The 21133-nt window shown below is 38.9% G+C and overlaps 1 protein-coding gene across 2 annotated transcripts in view; it reads right to left on the bottom strand.

The window, feature by feature from the left end:
• Positions 1-21133, bottom strand: part of LOC122086558 (protein phosphatase 2C 29-like) — a 49164-nt gene that overhangs the window by 18970 nt on the left and 9061 nt on the right. Inside the window, exons 2-3 of one of the 2 annotated variants that reach the window (XM_042655472.1) lie at positions 3380-3493; positions 2522-2786 (exon numbers count right to left, since the gene is read on the bottom strand). In XM_042655472.1, coding sequence (XP_042511406.1) covers positions 2522-2786; positions 3380-3493 — 379 coding nt within the window. Of the gene's footprint in view, positions 1-2521; positions 2787-3379; positions 3494-12074; positions 12706-21133 lie in introns of those variants that run through there. The other variant, XM_042655473.1, reaches the window with a different exon arrangement.

Genomic DNA, 21133 nt, shown 5'->3' on the forward strand with positions numbered 1-21133 from the left:
ATCAAACCCTAAGAATGGAAGAATCAAAAATAGCAGGATAGGGAAAAGTACTCCAATTGCTAAATAACAGGGTTTAGGGTTTAAAACATTGAGGTAATGTGTAAGACATCAGCTAGATTCATATGAATCACCTCATTAGTGCTGCCCTATGGCGAATTAGGAAGACAAAGGAAGAGAAGAAGATGGAGGTTGAGAAGGGATGGAGGCTTGAGATTTAGGAAGATGAGAAGGGGAAGGCTGAAAAACCCTAGATCTGAAAAGTGGCTTTGATACATGTTAATAGCCAAATTAGGGTAGCATGCTTGAGTGAATAATGAGATTACTCAAGCCTTTATTTATAATAAGCAAGACAAAAAGGAATAATACAAGTATGCCCCCCCATACACCGCCACCCATTAATTAGGGTCGGTGGATGGGGAAAGCCCTAAAATACCCTGCGGCATTAATTACATGGTTCAACATATTCAAATTAGATTAGGATACTTAATTTTTTCTTTTTATGAGTAAGTTTAGAAATTTTAAAAGGTTATATCATTTGGACATGTTTTGAATAAAGAATTTTGAGTTTTGTTAAGATTTTTGGTGCTGTTGAACAGTGCGTACGGGTTTGGCATCCCAAATCTGATTTCTTCCTTCTGAGATGCTTTTAATGGGTGTGATCTTTCCTCATTCTTCTTCTTTGTTCTTCTTATTTTTCTAATTCTACTTTTCTCATTTATTATAATTCTCATCCCTTGTCATATATCAGATTCTATTTCTGCTTATGGAGTTAATCCCTGCTTAAAACTACTACTCCATTTGCCATTGATTTGCTTGATTAAGTATTAAAATCAGATTATGTTGTCAGTCAGTTTTCTCATTGATGTCTGAAATCCTACTTCAACTCAACTTCTTCAAACCTGAGTTTCTCGATCCGATTTCTGCCAGGGTATTTCTGGTTTCAATCATCTATTAAAACTCTAATCCGAATAATATACAATCATCTATTTATACTCCTAACAGAATCGTATTATGAAACCATAACAATCCATCGATTCTACAGCTCTTTAATTTTCCTACTCCTAGTAGATTTGCTTCATATCTTTGAATCTAACCATCAGATTCCCATCCAAATTTACTGGTTTGTTCCCCTTGCCTAGTTAACTAATCGACCAAAATTTGACTTATCTGATCTATATCGACTGAGTTATCCGGTTTTCTCTAATCTAGTTGTATTCTTTTCCTACGCTTCTATCAGAAGCTAATCTCGCACTAAATTTCATTGGTTTGGGATTAGTTCTGCATTATAAAGACAATAAGATGGTGATAAATGTTGAAGCAAATTGCGAACAAAATATTCTACTTGGGCTGTCAACCTCTTGAGATGATTCCTGTAGGTTACAACAACTACATGGAAATTTGTGGAATAAAATTAACAGATGAACAGTTAGGGATCAGGTGTGGAGCATAGTTGTCATGGCGCCAAGGCAAACCAAGGCGGTGGAGGGTTGTCTAAGCGCTTAGGCGAGAAGGCGCCCGCCTTAAGGCGAACTAGGCGAACAAGTATTATTTTTTATTTTTTCTATTTTCTAACATTATTTAGTAAGTTATATATACCTTGTATCATAAAATATCAAGATTAAGCCACATCAAGTCATTAAAAATCAACATTTAGCTACATCAAATCATAAAAAATTAACATTAAGTTATATTAAGTTATAAAAAATCAACATTTAGAGAAATGCTCTTATTCTATAATAAGTTTGACTGGTCAAATAATTTTATTTTTACATGAGACTTTTTGTATTAGTTATAATATAAAACCAGCTTTCTAAAAAGTCTAAGATTACTTAAATCTGAGTTGCAATGACAAAGTTATGCTTCAGTCAAACTTATTTTTAAGTGCGCGAATACTGTTAAAATCGCCTGAATGAAAATAATTTTATGAATATCAAAACAAAATATTTTTTTACCGGACTTTTGGTTTTTAGCAATGTTTTAACATGATAGAATTTATAAAATTTTCATAATTGAGAAAAACCCTAGCATTTAAAAGTTGAAAATCGTCCCTATAACCAAAATCCAGTTTTTGTTCTTGGACTGGGGGGTTGACTTTTTATCCTTTTGGAATTTGATTTTTAAACTATTTTTATTGGATTCAAATAGGGGGTATTTGCTTATTTATGAATAATATCTTAAGTAAAAACATTTACTTGAATGATATTTGGCATAAATAAGTGCCGAAACACAAGGCAACACGCAGCGCAACAAGGCGGCTGTCGCCTAGGCCCCAGGCAAACCGTCTGGACGCCTAGGCTAGGCGACGCCTTGACAACTATGGTGTGGAGTTAACATTTCACCCATAAAAGTCAATAATAACAAATATTGACTTCATGGTTATGCACAAAGCCACAAAATCCGCAAAAAATACTAATTTGTCAGTCGAATGAAAAGTTTCTTGTGCACATTAGTTGATAAAATATAAGGAATGGCAATGCTTGAAGACAGCACAAAATGGACATAAGATTTAGAGTTATCTTACCAGCTTTCTTGGCTGCCCGGTACAGAAGTTCCTCAATCAAGTGCTGAGCTGGATCTCCATCAGGAAACTTCTCCATGAAATCCTCGATATGAGAAACTACTTCCTCATTAGTAAAATACTGATACAGACCATCGGACGAAAGGACTAAGAATCGGTCACTGGCACCAAGTTTATGGTGACAAAGAGAAGGACAGCAGGAAATGTATGGTGCAGTACCAATATAATCATTCCGGAACATCTCCAGTAATGCATTATTCAACTTAGGCTGCAACAGAACACAGAGTACATCATATATAAGTCAAGAAACTTTTGGTATCTAAAACATAAGGTGAACTTGATAAACTTAAAACTCATACAGTAGACCACCAGGATGGAATATAAAATGTTTACTCTGATACACATGGCACAACCTAAATCACCAGTGATATAGAATTATCATCACAACTGTTCTACATCATATCCCATTTTAACACAACATCAGTCTTTTGGGGGGTCAATAGTATGAGAGAAAACAGCAGACCAGCTTCTTGGGATAACTGAAACAGGTCACTAAATCAGCTCAGATCACCTAAATAGGATCTCTAAAATGGTGGGTTTCCAAGTTTGGCACTAGTGTTATAAACTTATACATACTGCCACCTAGTATGCAAGTCATTCTCACAGTCTTATCTAGTGGGTGCATTACACTCTTCCAAAAACTGATGAATCTCTAACCACTAGTAAGATATTGCTAGAATATTCATGCCTTCAAAAAATCAAATTATTCTAACACAATGACACCATTAATGTGGCATCTATTTCAAGTGTAACGCCCCCTTGATGTGAAAAACAGAGAAAAAGAATAATGAAAAAACAAACCTGTTTGAGAAAACCAGCACCAAATGCCCGGGTCACCTTTAGACGACCTTTAACCCTATCATTGACAATACATTGGCTATCATCTGGGTGTTCTTCCTTGATTCTTAAGACTTCCTGTACAAGTTTATGCACATTAAAAGATTAGTAGAAAAATCTTTTGGGTTACAATGCATTAACAATAGAGGATGATGTTGCACAAAGAATCAGGGTAGGGTGGATGAAGTGAAGAGGTGTGTCCAAAGTGTTGTGCGATTAATGTATTTTCCTTTAAAACTCCATGCAAATTTTCATAGGACAATTATATGACCAGTGATGATGTATGGAGCTGAATGTTGAGTAGAAAAGAAACAACATATAAACAAATTTAATGTATTTGTAACGAGGATGTTAAGATGGATGTGGTAAAACTAGAAAATGTAAAATAAGGAATGGACAAATTAGGGCTAACTTAGAATAGCTCCGATAAATAACAAATTGAGAGAATGTTGTTAGAGGTGGCACAGACGAGTACAACAGAGGTCTTTGAATGCTCAGGAAGAAGCAGTGATATGATTCAGGTTAGAGGAGTTAAAAGAACCAAGAATAGGCTTAAAATGATTAGGAAAAGTGGTTAGGCAAGACATGCATAGCTTAGGACTAGTAACAAGTATGTCTTTGAATAGAGTTGACTGGAGAAAGAAGATACATGTAACCGACTCGATTTAGTTGGGATAAGGCTGAATTGAATTGAGCTGTGTACACTAACAACAAATCAAGGAAACTAATTAAACAAAAAAAACAATCATTGGCATCAACGAATAATCAGTGAGAACAAGTGGAAATCAGTGCATTCAAGGGGGAAAATAAACGCTCAACATTGATCATGGGAAATGAAAGTTTGTTGGAAGATCAAGGTTAGCCAACTAGTCCAACCTCACAAGCATATAATTAAATACATTTTTTGAACACTAGAGGACAGCAAAGAGGGCAGACCTCAGTGCAATAGTAAGGTTACTCCATTGGGACCTAATGATTGTAGGTTCGAGCTAGGAAACACCCTCTCCGCAAAGAGGGGGTAAGGCTGCATACATTATGACCCTCCTCAGACCTCATAGCGGCATGAGCCTCGTGCAGTGGGTATGCCCTTACTAGAGGACTGCAATGAAGGGTTGCTTACCCAATAGGCAGAATCGATATAGTTATTTGGACGAGCACAAATAAATTTAACATGTTCAAGTTGCAAAAGAAAAATGGTACATTAAAAATTGAACCACTGAAACCTCTTTTCTCATTGTAAATGCACAACTGTTTCATGCATTTCAATTCTCATTGTATATGCACATGTGTTTCATGCATTTCAATTAACAATAATACCTTTTCCGATAGTGTCAACACTAATCTTTCAGAAAGATTTTGTTCTAAACCAATTAACCAACACACATTCTCGGGCCCTTTTTATAAAGCTAGAATATTATGTCTGATAACAGTTGCCTGTAGTGGATCAGTACAGACACCAAAAAGGGGGAGGGGGGGGGGGGGAGGAGTGGGGGGGGGGAGAGGAGGGGGGACAACAGATATGAAGTTTTATTCCACTCATTATCTCATTCCTCTTGCACTTGTGTTGATTGTATGGGATATGGGATTTGACCCTTAAAGTAACCACCACAAAATGAAAAAAAAAAAAAAAAAGGCTTACCTTACCTAAAAGAAAGAAAGAAGAATAGTGGGAGAATAAATGTATTTCAGACAGTTGTCAAAGTGTCGCCTAGGTGTCCAAGCTCTTTTCTTGGGTCCAATGCAACAAAATGCTTTGTTGACACTTCACGAGTTTATGTTGACTTATGTCTACTATTTTGTTTTTATGAATATGCTTATATTATATCCTAAGTTTTGTTTATTATATATGTTGGTTTTCTCATATTGGATCATTACTAGCAACAGTATATCATATTGCATAGATATGGCTTCTATGTTGCTTTTACGCATTATTATATAAAATTAGCAGTGTTATATTACATAGTCATATAATGCATGCATGCCTAAGCCTACCTGGGCACCCCTCCAACGCCTTGGGTCACCTAGTTGCCGTGACAACGATGATTTCAGAAGTGACCCTCATGTTCTTCTAGAGACAGTTTAAGAAAAAAACAACCAGTGCAAGACCACATGAGAAATGTATAGGTAAGATCCCCTTCTTCCTAAATGAAAAGGGGAAGCACCCAGAAACAGGTTTCTTGGTACACTATGTCACCTGCATGAGAGGTAAAGCATGGTGAATAGGTTAGGCGCCTCAACCTGTGAACTTTATGCTAATATGTTGAATTTAGTATGCATAAATTTACAAACTTACAATAAATTCTATAAAGTTTACATAAAAGAAAAAAATCAATTAGATAATGATAATTTAAGAATGAAGAAAATGCGACTTAGTTTCCAAATGTTTAACATTTCTAACTTCCAAAACTTCACTATATTGTGAGTTATTTTCTCAGTAAGACATCTCTATTATATACTACAGCAAGTAACCTATCATATAGTTGTATACTTAACCAAAACCTCTCGGCAGTTTTCAAGAGTTCTTAGATAATACATTCAGGCTTATCTCTACATGTAAGATCACTTACCAGAAAAGCAATGTAATATATCTTTGTTTCCCACTCAGTAGAACCAACTCTGATGTATATAAATGCAAACACCTCCTGCAAAGTGACTAATTTGACCAATACAGATTTATGGAAGAATTTACCAAGTCCTTTTGGGTAAGATACAGTCCCCTCACCTTCTCCCTCATACAGATTTATAGAAGAAAAAACCTTTTTATTCATTCCCCATCACCTTCTCCCCTCTATTAGAGCCATTCCTTCTAATGATGATATCTCCTTGGCTATTCTCTCCCACAAAGCTAATAAAGCTCATGTGCCTAATGGCTTCAGCATGGGCTTCTTCTCCTCCTGTTGGGACATGATCAAAGATGATCTCACCAAAGCCATTAGAAGCGTCTTTCTTACCCCTTCCCAAATAGAAAGGCATTAATCATACCTTCTTATGTCTCATTCCCCAAAAAACGAAAGTGCCTCTTCCATGTCGGACTTCTGCCCCATTTCTCTTTGCAACCTCTACAAATTCATTGCCAAAATCCTTGCTAACCAATTGAATCTGGTTATCGATGTCCTTGTGAGTGCTAACTAGTCCGCCTTCTTAGCAGGTAGAAGCATCACTGATAACATCCTTCTTTGCCATTAGATGTTAAGAGGCTTCGAGAGGAAATCCCATTCCCCTACTCCCCTTCTCAAAATCGATATCCATAAAGCCTTTGAATCCATCAATTGGAGCTTCATCTCCAATTTTCTCCAAGAGATGGAATTCCCTCCTATCTTCATCCATTGGATTCTTTCCTGTATTGAATCTCCTCCCCTCACGTCTCAGTTCTTGTTGATGGCAGTCCTGCCGGTTTCTCCCCTCTTTGTTTGGCATTGGCCAAGGCTATCCCCTTTTCTCTTCTCGCTTGCTTTGGAAGTCCTTTCCAGATCCATCCAATCATCCACTGATATCCATCTCATCTCCCCCCTCCCCAAATGCAAATCCCCAAACCTCACTCACCTGGCTTTAGCTGATGACCCCATGATTTCTCCAAAGCTGACCCCATCTCCATCTCCTCTATCATGTCCTCCCTCCATTCCTTCCAAGATCTTTATGGGCTCCGTGTTAACCTCCTCAAGTCCCATCTCTTCCTTGCTAGTGTCTCCGACTCCTCCAAAGCCTTTTTCTTAATCTTACTGGGTTTTTGCTTGGTTCTCTCCCTATCAAGTGCCTTGGTCTCCTCGTCATCTCCTCTAGACTAACCACCTATCACCATAATCCGATGTTGGTCGTTATTCATAAGCGTTTCTAACTCTAGAAAGGCAAGCTCCTTTCCTATGTTGGTCACCTTGAGCTCATCCACTCTGTCCTCCAATCACATTATATCTTATGGTTCGGAGTTTTCCGCCTTCCTCAGTCCATCATCAAGATTGTGGAATCTCTCATGTGTTCCTTCCTCTGGAAAGGAGAGGACACCTCCAGGATTTTCCACCCCATTCGTTGGTCCTTTGTCTGCCTTCCCAAACCTCAAGGGGGGGGGGGGGCTGGGGTTGAGAAAAATTTGGGATGTTACATCTGTATGTATTCTCAAACTCATTTGGAAACTTGCCTCCAAGCACAAGTCCATTGACGTATCTTGGGTTTACTCCTAACTCCTCAAAAAAGATTCCCTTTGGACTGCCTCTCCCTCAGCTAGTTCCTCTTGGGTTTGGCACATAATTTTGGAATCTCGTCCTCTAGCTCTCCAAACCATCCATTCCTCCATCTCAGATGCTCCTCCACCGCCCTCTGGCTTGACAACCGGCACCCCTCTGGAAAAATCCTTTTTCCATGTTGTAGGTGCTAGATCTGTGTACTCTTCAGGGCTTCCCAACGACTCTTTAGTCTCTTCCATCATCTCCAATGATATTTGATCTCCTCCTCCTTCCATCCCCACCCCTTTCGGATATAAGGTCTACTTGACCCCCTCTTCCTCCTGGTCGTCATAGATTTGGAGATGAAATCATTTGGACCCCCTCCTCTTTGGGTGTCTTCTCCTCGTGGGGCTTGCGATTTCATTCGTACCGTTCCCCCCCATCTCCCCCTGGTTCAAAGGCCACATCCCCCGCCACAGCTTTACTGCATGGAGAGCCCTCTCCAATTGCCTTCCCACCCAATCATTTCTCATCCACTGCCACATCCATGTCCCCTCTGCTTGCATCCTATGTTGGAATGGAGTCAAAGATGCAGATCACCTCTTCTTCAGTTGTCCTCTCTTCTATATGGAGAAATGTTCTTAGCATTTGTTGGCCTTCTAGAGGGTGTCCCCTTCCTCTTAGTAGAGAATGGCTTTGGATCAACATGACCCTTACTGGGAATTCCATCTGTGACACCATTGGAAAGCTCTCCTTCTGTGCTACGATCAACCACATCTGGATGGAGTGTAGCCTCCGGAGATGGACATCCAACTCTAGATCACTCGACACGATTTGAAAAGCCATCTCCTTCGATGTTAGTACTAAATTACATGTTTTACCCCTTAGGCATATTAGGGACTCCCCAAGGAACAACCTCATTGTTATCTCTTGGGACCTCTTTAGGTTTATTATCCTCTTCCCTGATCCCCCCGCCCCAAGTGGGATGTACCATTTCTTCCTTCGATTGGCTTCTTGGCTTGTGTTTTTTTTTTTCCTTTTTTGGTTTTCTTTTCCAGTAGGGGCTGTATATTCCTTCTCTTGTTCTTTAATGCATTCTTATTCACCCCACCCACCCCCCCCCCAAAAAAAAAAAAAAAGATACATCAGAAGGGTCCTACACAACCAAATCCAAGATTGGAAACAGAAGTTAAATTTTCCCCAGAAACCAAGTGTACTGGAAAAGCGACATTAACCAGACTATCCATGCCTGGTAGCCTGTAAAAAGGGAGTTTAACCAGCCTAAACAAGCCCTAATGATTCCAAGGCTGCGCATCTAAGACAACCTCTGAATGCCCAGTTCATGGGAAGATTTAGGTCTACTAACAACTATAATGCAAGGGTTTTTAGGCTACACATCCAGGGAAACATGAGGAAGGTACTACTAGCTTTTATTACACAATTTTGGGTTACAGTTTCTGTTTGAGAGTTTATTCCTTTTGGTTTCAACCTTGAGTTATAATGGCTTCAGGAAGAAATTCCCCTTTTTTATGTTTCCTGTTAGTCTTTGCCAGAAGTCTCAATCTGTTTTCTTCTTTTTAAGGTTTAGAATAAGAAAATTGTGAGCTCTGGAGAAACAGTCAACTTTTAAGTTTTTTATTTTAAATGGGGTAATGAGAGAAGGGGATAGAAAGAAAACAGGGAAAGGGTACCCTCCAATATAAATAGTATTCTCCCTTTAAACTCCAATTCTGTTGCATTTTCTACTGGTTGCTATAGCTGCATGCTCATAGAGGTGTGTGATCTGTCTCATGGTGATAAGACTACATCCTTTTGGATTCCATATAGTTCAATAGAATCCAATTCTAGAACTACAAAGAATATTTGTATTATCCTGTTTACATTCTGCATCTGGTCGGTTGAATAGATCCTGGTTCAGTCAACATTTCACCCTTTCCAAGCATAAGGCTCGACTCTCAATTTCTGGAGACAAGAAAGCCTGCATCTTAATATTTCACTTCACATGCCAACTGATATCCTTTTCTTTCTTGTTTTTTGGACAAATATGTCCATCCATACTTATTTAATTTCTGAAGCCCTAAGAGCAGGTGTTCTTACAATGAATATGAGCAGGGGCTCTACTTTACGATGCAATTTCTTTTAGGTATTCTCCCATATTTCCACTCCAAGATCCACAAGTATAACTCAGTCATCCAAAGGGCTGACTAGGATATTACTCACTCATGAGCATGGAACCTCCACAGGATGTTAGGCCTTTTGTCTATTTTCTCCTTTTCCCCCAAAAGTAAAATAGGTGTCATGGAGCAAACTTTTCTCACTGTTTTTACAAAAATCAGACCCCTAGGAAAGAGGGTACAGGGCATGGGATCCTTCAGGGTCTTTGTCTTTAGGTAGGATTTCTACGGCCAATAGGATATTTACATGTAAAATAATATTAGACCCCGTTTGGTTAGAAGTGAAGATAACTGATGTAAAATTAGAACAAAATCCAAATAAAAAATTATGTTATCACTACCATGAATAATTATGTAACTAACTCAAACAAAAGCATACTAAATATGGTGACTAAACTTCATGTCATTGAAAAAATTCAGTGTAATTTTGGATCAAAGTTAGTTGCCGTATTTAATGTCTTTTTGATCAGATTTATTTATTATTATTTTTTTTTTTTTTACCATATTTAGTACGTTGTCAGTTAGATCCACAATTATTCTTGGTAATGATTGCAAACTTACAGGGCCTTAGAGAACTCCTTTAATTTTTACCAGACAATTTAATCTCACCCCCAAACACCACAAACACCCCCCCCCCCAAAAAAAAAATAAAAAAATAAAAAAACAACCAGAACTGTTCCTAATAGCAATCCCAAAACAGTAGGTAGAATTCTATTTATGTTAATTTACACAAATGAATGAGAAACAGTTTTACCAAATAGCTCTCTAGAGTTCAATCTAGATTTTTGAGCAATCAATTATATGATCCCTTCATACAGGAGGTAGGTTCCTTGTTGAGCAATACATGTGCACCAAGATATAGCTTGAATAGTATCAACCTTTGTGATGCACCAAAGTCACAAACAGTTTTGTCACATATAGTAGCACTAACCTAAGGTCTAAGTCTCAGATCTTTACTGGTATTCTCACATGATTCAATTCAACCATATTCAAGGGCATCCAAATGATTCAGACATATTCACCCTATTGTATAGCAGATCAAATGTGCATCACATAACCAAGATTCTTACGAGAAGAGAACCCTAAAGGATCCTGTTAAGAGTTATGTTAATTGTTATTAGGTGTTACCACCATTCTAAGGGTATATTTGGTGGTATGCAGTGAGTTATGGGTAAAGTTGCAATTTGTCTGTTTAAGTCATGTCTTAATTTGTAATTGCACATTCAATTACCGGTATTGTCTAGGTATTTTGTCTAGAACTCCCTTCTCTTCTTCACAGCTGGTCTTCTACGATTTGGTATTATTACATGGTATCAGAGCTTAGTTGATCAGCCGTCTTCTTCAACCCTTGTTTTGATTGTCTACTAGAGAATTTCTCGTGGTTTGCAGCAATGCTGCCATATTTATCCTATCAAACCCTAGTTGACAATTATATGGAAATAAACTAGGTTTTCCTTCGTATATGCTATCTACATGAAGCCGTCTTCTTCAACCCTTGTTTTTAGGCCAACATTGGCCCTACTGGTAAGGCTTGTTGATCCCCTACCTTGAAGCTGATCCAAGTCTCTATTCTACTGAATTTTTTCTGCATGAACAGTCCTTGGCCATACCTTTTTTTTTCTAGGGCACTGTTGGCCATCCTTGGAAGGTCCTTCAACCATAATTTGGAGACAATCTGACCCTTGAATCTTCTGTAACTATTAATCACCCAACTTCTGGGTTTTCAATTTCAAAATTGAATCTTTTTATTGCTAGTTGTTGGATCTTCATCAAATAAGTGTGAAATTGTGGGGTTTATATTCCTTATTGTTCTGCCATACATCTCCAGACTTGGAGATCAATCAAAAAGTGTTTACATTGAGTTTTGGTGAATTGTTTTTTGCTGGCCAGAGGTAATCTTTCCTGGCCTTGTCGATATCTTATTGGTGGTTTCTTTTGGCTGCTTTACCTGTCAGTTTTCTGGTGATTCAATTGATATACTGCTGCAAATAATCCTTTTATGGACAAGGGTGATTCAAAACCCCCGGTGGACCCCCTCAACGTCCAAATTACATTTATCAAGCTTAATGGTGCATCCAACTATCTTCTCTGATCACAAGCTGTTGGATTTTAATCACTGCCAAGCAGATGATGTGACTATCAGACTCTACCACCACCTACTACGACTTTTGCTGAGTGTAAGGAATGGACAACAGAGAATGCCACAGTACTTTGTCGGTTCAGGAATAGTATGGAGCCTTCTATGGCTGCCAATGTCATGTTTTATACCACAGGCAAGGGTGTCTAAGAAGGTCTCAAGTTACTCTTACAATAAAAAAATGTCCCAGGTATATGTCCAGAAATTAGAAATGCCAAAAATGGGAATAACACTTTATATTATTAGAAATGCCCAGAAAATATCATATTCGTGAAGCAGAAACATAGAAACACTCCTAGGAATGTAGTTCCTTCCTAGTTCTTCTCTTCAGCGCGGGGTAGAGCAGCTTGGCAGCTCAGCCTTGCGAGGTCACGGGTTCAAATCCTGTCTCCGCAACATTTTTTTTCCTTTGAAAACTCCTCCCACAAACCTCGTTCCCTCGGTTACCTTCGGATCTGTGTTCAGAGAAGGGTTTGGAACCCTTGACTAACCCTAAAGAGGACGAGGACCCCTCAACTTTAAGCCGAGGGCCAACACAGACATTGTGGGGCCATGTCTCCCGAGGGCCGCCCTTCCCTTAGCGCATCAGGGGGAAGAAGATAGGGGGCGAGGGAAGGGGGGAGACGTGGAATCCAGGGATCGATCCATGGGTTAATGCTGCAGCATTGGCCAACTCGGATAAAGAGACCCTTGAAGAGGAGATCCCAAGCTTTGAAAACAGATTTCCATCCCCGAACTGTAGTACGGAATCATCCCCAAAGATCTTGGTCAGAGCAGGCATACGCCATACATGAATACCCCTGGAAGCCACGGGCAGAACACCCGGTAAGAGAGAACCCAATCTTAAGTGAAATAAATACCGTGATTTCGGTCTTTTTCAATAAAATCATCACGTAAGAATTTCTCTCTTTTTACCAACTTGATATTGAAAATTGCATGACCTAGAAATTCATTTCGGACAATTGAACCTTCTCAAAACTGTTTTTTTTTTTACCCAAAAAAACCTGTATGCAAATAATGAGAAGAAAAAAAAAAAACAAAAAGCCTTGGACACGTAATGGTCTTGTCAACGTTACCAGTTGTCAAACATTAATTTTGATCCCAACACAAGCATCGTTTTGTAACAAGTAGTTTTGTTGGTTGTTAATCGTCACATCATGCATGAAATGGATGGTATGAAACAGAAATCAACTCGGATCAATCAATCAAATTTGTTGAAATGAAAATTGAATAAAAATAAAAGAAAAAATTAAGTAGAATAAAAATAAAATTAAATTAAATCTACATAAATAACCAACTCGAATTAGCATCTACGACAAACACGTATGACTAAGTTATCTAAAATAATAGAAGGTTATATGAGAAGTTTTTCTATTTCAAGCAGAATGGAAAATTTGTCGGAGACTATTACAACTCTTTAAAGAGCATGTGAGAGGAACTCAACGTATACCAACCTCTTTCTACTGATTTAAAGTCCTTGAATCTCAAAGTGCTGAATTCTTAGTTGCTAAATTTTTGTCTGGTCTAGACTCTGATTTTCAACCCGTCAAAAACCAAATATTTGTTGGCGAGAAGATACCATATGAGGTTTTCTATCAAATTCAATGTATTGTGTCGCCCCCTCGCCCTCCACCAAATCCGAATTGGCCTGTGTTAACAACATGAATAGGGAGAATGCTTGAGTGATCTGACTGATCACAAAAACCCTTTATTTATAATATGCAAAATAGAGTCATAACAGGAGTACAAGTCAAAAACATAACCCAATCACAAGTATACCCCCTCCATCCAGCCGCACCAACTCTAATAGGGTCGTTGGAGCAGGGAAAGTCCCAATGTGCCCCGGCACTTAACCCTTATTCTAACACTCCACCTCAAGTTGGTGCATATATATCACACGTGCCCAACTTGACTAAACAAGAAAGTAACATCTTCCCAACTAAACCCTTAGTGACTAAATCAGTTGACTAATCTTCAGACTTCACAAAGGGAACATAAATCAGACCAGCATTCAGCTTCTCTTTGATGAAGTGTCTGTCAAACTCCACATGTTTGATACGGTCATTCAGTACTTGATTATGGGCAATACTGATAGCAACCTTGTTATCACAGTAGAGCATCATAGGAAAACAAACAGGCACAGTGCGTAACTACAACAACTCACAATCCCTTGTGCCATAGCACGAAACTTTGCTTCAACACTAGATCTAGCTACCACATTCTACTTTTTGCTGAGCCTCCACCCACGAAGGTATAATAATATGAGATGGACTTTCTGTCAGGAGATCCAGCCCAATCAACATCTGTATAGGCTTCAACTCTGAGATGATTATGAGGAGATAAAAAAATCCCCTTTCCTGGAGCAGACTTCAAGCACCTCAGGATACGTAGGACTGCTTCCATATGGAGGAATAAGGATCATGCATAAATTGACTCACCAAACTGACAGCCACAGCAATATCAGGCCGAGTATGGGAGAGATAGATCAACTTGCCCACCAACCGTTGGTACCCTTTGTCAATGGATTCACCTTTTTTTTTCCTTGAGTCGTGTACTAGCTTCCATAAGTGTATTAAAAAGACAACAATCCAATAAACCAGTCTCTGGCAATAAATCAAGGATGTACTTCCTCTGGGAAAGAAAGATGCCTTCAGAAGATCGAGCAACTTTAATCCCAAGAAAGTACCTTAGCTACCCAAGATCGTTTATTTCAAACTCCCGACCAAGAAAGTCCTTAAGGCGACCAATCTCAGCACTATCATTCTCTGTCACCACAATGTCATCCACATAGACGATGAGAATAGTAATTATATCACCAGACCTCTTTATGAACAATGTGTGGTCAGAATTACTCTGCTTAACACCCCACAAGATGTCATCGCCTTGTGAAATCTCCAGAATCACGCTCTAGGTGACTGCTTCAAACCATAGAGAGCATGTGCTTCAACCTACAAACCTTGCCCTGAATTCCCTTACTGGAGAAACCTGGTGGAATGTCCATATATACTTCCTCATCGAGCTCTCTATGAAGGAAAGCAGTCTTGACATCAAGTTTTTTGAAATCCCATCCTAGGTTCACATCACTTGAGAGCAACACTCTCATAGAGGTCAATTTGCCAATTGATGCAAACATCTCCTGATAGTCAATGCCATATGTCCGAGTGAATCTTTTGGCCACAAGTCTCGTCTTTTACCTATCTACAGAGTCATCTATCTTTTGCTTCACCACAAACACACACTTACAACCGACTAGCTTTTTCCCAGGCGGAAGAGCAACAAGTTCCTATGTAGCATTCTTTTTTAGGGCATCCATTTCTTCCACCATCGTGGCCTTTCATTTTCCATCTACAAGAGCTTCCTGCCAATTTAGGGAATACGAACAGAAGAAGAGAAGACACAAAAGCACGATAGAAGGGAGAATGGTAATCATATGAAACAATATGGGATATGGGGTGTTAAGTGCCAGCTCTAATGTCTTTTCTAAGAGCAATAGGTTAGTCAGAAGAAATTATACCTGTGACTCACAATAGGCCTAGTCGACTTTGGATCCAGGATTGGCGAGGGGATGTGTAAAGGTGTTGTAGTGGTGGTAGTGATCCCAAGTTGCTTAATTCTGGTGTGACCCCTATGATAGACTTGAAGAGTTGAATTATCAATCTGTCTCTGAAATTCACCAACAACACGCTGCACGGGAGTCAACTCCCCCTGGGCAAGAACAGTGGCCTCAATCTCCCCCTGAACTGGAACAGTCTCTATCCCCTTACTCTCTGTCAGAGATAGTAGATACACTAAAGGTGGAGCAAGCAGATTCGGAGTCGGATCTTCATTGTCAATACCAAACTCCCCCTGAAGAGATGGCGAGGAATAATAGCCAACAAATTCGTGAATCACAACATTCATGATGACTGTGGTATGCCTAGCATAAGGATGGTAACACTTGAATCCTTTCTGAGAAAGAGAATAACCCAGAAAGATACACTTGATGCTACGGGGTTCCAATTTTCCTGGTGAGTGGTGATCCCTAGCATAGCAAGCACACCCAAAATTCTTCAGAGGAACCATAAAGGAGTAATTCCCATGAAGAACGGCAACAGGAGTACAAGAATCAAGAACCCTAGTAGGCATGTGGTTGATCAAGTAGGCAATAGTTAGGATAGCATCACTCAAATATTGAGAGGGAACCTATCTGGTAAACATCATTGTGCGGTCAATGTCTAGTAAGTGTTTGTTCTTGCGTTCGGCAACCCCATTCTGAGCGGGAGTGCCAACACAGCTAGTTTCATGAAGGATCCCATATTCAGCAAAGTACCTTTGGAACTAACCCTCCATATAATCAATATCATTATCACTATGAATAATTTTTAGAGTAACATTGAACTGAGTCTGAATCATCTTGTGGAAGCGTTGAAAACAATTGAACACCTCACTTTTGTGCTACATCATATACGCTTACATTGTGAGAGCGCAACAATCAATAAAAGGCACAAACCAACGTTTATTAGAGATAGACGTCCAACGAGACAGACCCCACACATCAGAGTGAACCAGATGGAAAAGTTCTGAACTTCTTTTATATAATGGAAAATAAATAGAATGAGTTTGTTTAGCTAAAATACAGGCTTCACAAAAAAAGTCATCCCTATTACATTGTTTAGCTAATTGTGGAAATAAAAAAGAAAATGTTCCAAGAGGAGGATGTCCTAAACGACAATGCCAATATAGCAAATCAGAAGTGATAAGAGTGTAGCTTATAAGGAGTAGTAGAGACCGTAGTTGTAGGAAGACAACCATCATCATGCAAATAGAGACCACCCTACATCTTACCTAGTAAGGCTACTAATAGATCAGATTAGTAGTAAAATTAGGAATATGTGAAACTGAATTTAAAGTGAGAGAAGTAGAACACTGAATAGAAACCTTTCTAGAGGCAGAAGATAGGGTGTCATTTGCAACCCTCACTTTTTCTCTACCTGAGGTGGGTGAATACACAGGAAAATGTTGGAAGAACTAGTCATATGATCAATAGCACCAGAGTCAATGATCCAAGGACTGGAGACTACCGATGCACAGTGAACCTGAAGCCTGAAGGAACTAGAGAATTAGTAGGTGTTGATGAATTGGAAGCCTGGAGCATATGTCTGCAAGCCTGGAGTTCGTCATGGGATAGACCAGTATCAATTGCAGAAAGTTTGTCAAGGGTTTCATCTTGATTAGGCCTTGTTCTTAGATTTTTACCATAAGCATGTTTAGCTTCAAAATCAGCTGGTTTCCAATTAAGTTTCCAACATGTTGCTTTGGTATGGTATGGTTTGGTTTGTTGTAGTGTTCACATTTCACCACTTCCTTGGTAATGTTATTGGTACAGGCAGCTCCTGAGAAGTAGTAGAACCAGTCTGTAGGGCTGATTTCTCAGTAGAGTGTGAAGCATAGAGTTACGATGACACACCTCCATATGAATCAGCGCAAAGGACTGTTCCAGGGAAGGGAAGGGAGAGTTGCTAAGCCTAGACACGAATCTGATCATACTCAGCATTCAAACCAGCCAAGAAATCATACAACCTAACTTTGTCCACATGTTTGCATAGGGAGCAATATCTTCAACACTGGATGGATGATAGTCTACAAAATGATCAAGCTCATACCACAAAGTTCAAAGTTCAACATAATACTTGGACACAGAAAGGTCCTATTGAGCAATAGTATGCACTTTCTTGCGAAGATCAAAGACCTAAGCATCATTCCCTATTTGCCCATAGGTTTCTTTGACAGCAGCCTAGATCTGAGAAGCAGTTTCTAACAAGAAGAATCCTTTAGAGATAGATTGATGTATAGAGTTGATCAAAAAATTCATTACCAGAGTCGTTGGTGATCCATTTGTCCTGAGGAGTACCCTCCTCAGTAAGTTTCTTCGATTTTCCTATGATATGTCCAATGAGACCTCTGCCAGTAATCGTAAGATAAGTGGCTTTGGACCAGATGAGATAATTAGTTCCATCTAATTTCATAGAGCAAGCACTAAAAGGAATTTATTCATTGCGACCCTTCCCATCAGAGTCTGAGGTTGCTGTAGATACAGTAGTTACTCTAAATATGATGATAATAGGGAGAAGTCAACAAAAATACGGGAGAAATACAAGATCTTCAAAACCAGCAGTCAGAAAAGGCCAATACTTGGATTGAACTGCCCAGTAAAAGTGGTGAAGAACTCCTCAAGTCATCTAATTCTTATGAAGAACTAAAGAGAAGGTCCAATTAGGGTTTTAGGAGAAAACCCTAAAAATCTTCAAAGAAGAGGATCACACACAGCCTTAGCAAACTGGGCAATAGGGCTGGTCGAACTCCTCTGTAGGGGTGAGGAAAGTTCCTCCAAATCTCAATCAATTCTGAGGGAGGGAACCCAAAAATCGATGGGAGCAAGGTTTTAAGAGGAAAAAACCCAATTTTTGGGAAATCGAAGGTGGAGATAGTTATCAATCTTGCAAACAGTGATGAGTCCTTCCAGGTTGCTGTACTTGACCTTCAGTGGGTGGAAATTTGTTCTTAAAAGTAGGAAGTCCCATGTATTTTTCTCATTTCAAGAGATTAGTCATCCTTCTAAAGTCATAGTTGCCAATGACTCTTCTACTAAAGTGTCTGTTTCTAGTGGTGTGTCTTTAACTTCTCTTCCACTGTTAAACATTGTTCCTCATGTTCCTAACTTACCTTTAAATCTTCTTCCTGTAAGTCAACTAAATCATAAAAATTGTTCAGTCACCTTATATCCTAAGTGTGTTTTCGAATCTCCAGACAAGGAAGATGGAGTAAGAAGGATGGCCTATTTTACTTCGATGACGTCACTCCTATCACTCCTACAATTGCTTCTGCTACCTCTAGTATATCCTCTCATCTTCAGTGACATTACTGGTTGGTACATCTTTCCCTTTCCAAACTCCAACAAATGGTTTCTAATTGCAAGAATATCTATCGACTTGAGTGTGAAGCATGTGAGCTTGGAAAGCTTCATCGTACCTCATTCTCTTCTCATAAGCTCCTCAAAGTTCTTTGTTTTCCTTGGCTCTTTTTTATGTATGGGGTCCGTGTCGTGTCTAAAGTCAGTTTTTTTTTATACTTTATTACTTTTGTAGAAGTTCATTTCCCAATGACATGGTTATATTTGTTTAGGGACTGCTCTGAATTTTAATCTACTTTTAAGCAGTTTTATTATGAAATGAAGACTCGATTTTGTATGTCAATTAAATTTTTTCGTTCTAATAATGCTTTAGAATATACCCAACGTGAAATATCAGTGTTTTATTCTGATCATGATACATCAAACTAGCTGTACTTATACTCCCTAGCAAAATTGTGTTGTCGAGCAGAAAAACCAGCACTTTTTGGAGGTCGTTCGTTCATTAAAGTTTCATATGCATGTTTCCAAGTTACATTGGAGTGATGTTGTTCTTACTGCTTGTTATTTGATAATTGCATGCCATCTGTTGTTCTCGATAACCAACCTCCCTTTTCTGTGATTTTTCCCTCTGTGGTTTTTCCCCTATCTTCTCTATTTGGTTTGCCCTCATGGGTGTTAGGTTGTATATATTTCGGTCACAACCTTTGTCTCTGTCTTGACAAATTATCCCAACGTGCTACCAAGTGTATGTTTCTTGGATATGCTCCCACTCAAAAAGGATATCAATGTTATGCTCCCATTACGCATCACTTCGTCAAAGTTGATGTTACCTTTTTTGAAACTACACCATACTTTTCTAATGAGAGTCATTAGAGGGATACTACTATTCTTATTTCTCCACCTAAAGACTGCAGGTTTACATACATCATCCCAAGTCAACTTCAATGGTCTTTATCTACTATGTTTGTGTCTACTAAATTACTAGGAAGCATTGTCACATCCCGGTCGGAAGTGTTATAGATGTAGAAATGGATGCCTTGTTAGACCATCAAACATGGTCTCTTATTGGCTTTACCCCTAGGAAAGGAGTTTGTGCGGTGTTGTTGTACACTATCAAGTATCTACCAGATGGTTCGGTTGAGTGACTAAAAGCTCGCTTGGTTGGAAAAGGATACACTGCATTTGGCTTCGACTATTTTGAGACATTTTATTCAGCGGCTCATCGTAACTCTGTTAATGTTCTTATCTCCTTTGTTGTTAATCTTGACTAGCCTTTGTTTCAGCTAAATAATATCAAAAATGTTTTTCTTTTTGGTGATTTTGAGTAGGAGATATATATGGATCAACCTCCCAAGTATGTTGCTCAAGGGAGAATGCGTTCAAGGTTTGCCATCTTCACGAGGCTATGGATGGGTTGAAACAATTTCCTTATGCCTGGTTAGATAAGTTCAATAAAGTTATTGGTGGTTATAAGTTCCCTTAGTGCTTCTCTGATCACTCTACATTAATTCGTTGTCATGGTGCCAAGGTTGTCATTCTTGTTATGCTACTTGATGATATTATAATTTCTAATAATGACTCCTCTGGCACATTACATTGGGATTTTCATATGAAATACTTAGGGATGCTCAGATATTTCTTGGGAATTGAAGTTGTTCGTAGAAAAAAGGGTGTCAGTTTGTCTCAAAGGAAGTATGTACTTGATCTTTTGTCCGAAACTGGCATGTTGGGCTATAAGCCAATTGATAACCCTATGGATCTTAATCTGAAATTGGGCGTGTGTGACAAAAAATTTGTGGATAAACATCAGTACAAGAGGCTGGTTGATAAGCTTATTTATTTGATAGTTACTTCTCCTGATGTTTTCTTTGTTGTTGGGGTAATTAGTCGATTTACAGAGGACCTCAAACAGGCTCACTGGGATGCTACTTGTCGCATTTTGAGATATTTAAAGGTGCTCCCGGGAAAGGTCTTGTTCATCAACGTCATGGTCATACTGATATTATGGATTATTATGATGCTGATTGGGCAGGTTTGCCAATGACTGCAGGTCTATTACTGAATATTGCATATTTGTTAGTGGTAATATTGTGACTAAGAGGAATAAGAAGCAGACCAATGTGGCTCAGTCAAGTGTAGGCTGAGTATAAAGCTACGGCACATACTACAGTGGAGCTAATGTAGCTAAAATCTCTCATTCAAAAACTGGGCTTTTCAATCACTAAACCCAAGGGGCTGCATTGTGACAATCAGGCTGCTATTTATATCGCTAGTAATCCAGTGTTCCATGAACGGGCGAAACATATTGAAGTCGATTGTCACTTTGTGTGGAATGTTGTCATGCAGAAACTAATTTCCACT

The sequence above is a fragment of the Macadamia integrifolia genome, chromosome 8, assembly GCF_013358625.1.
Source record: "Macadamia integrifolia cultivar HAES 741 chromosome 8, SCU_Mint_v3, whole genome shotgun sequence".
NCBI classification, from domain to species: domain Eukaryota; kingdom Viridiplantae; phylum Streptophyta; class Magnoliopsida; order Proteales; family Proteaceae; genus Macadamia; species Macadamia integrifolia.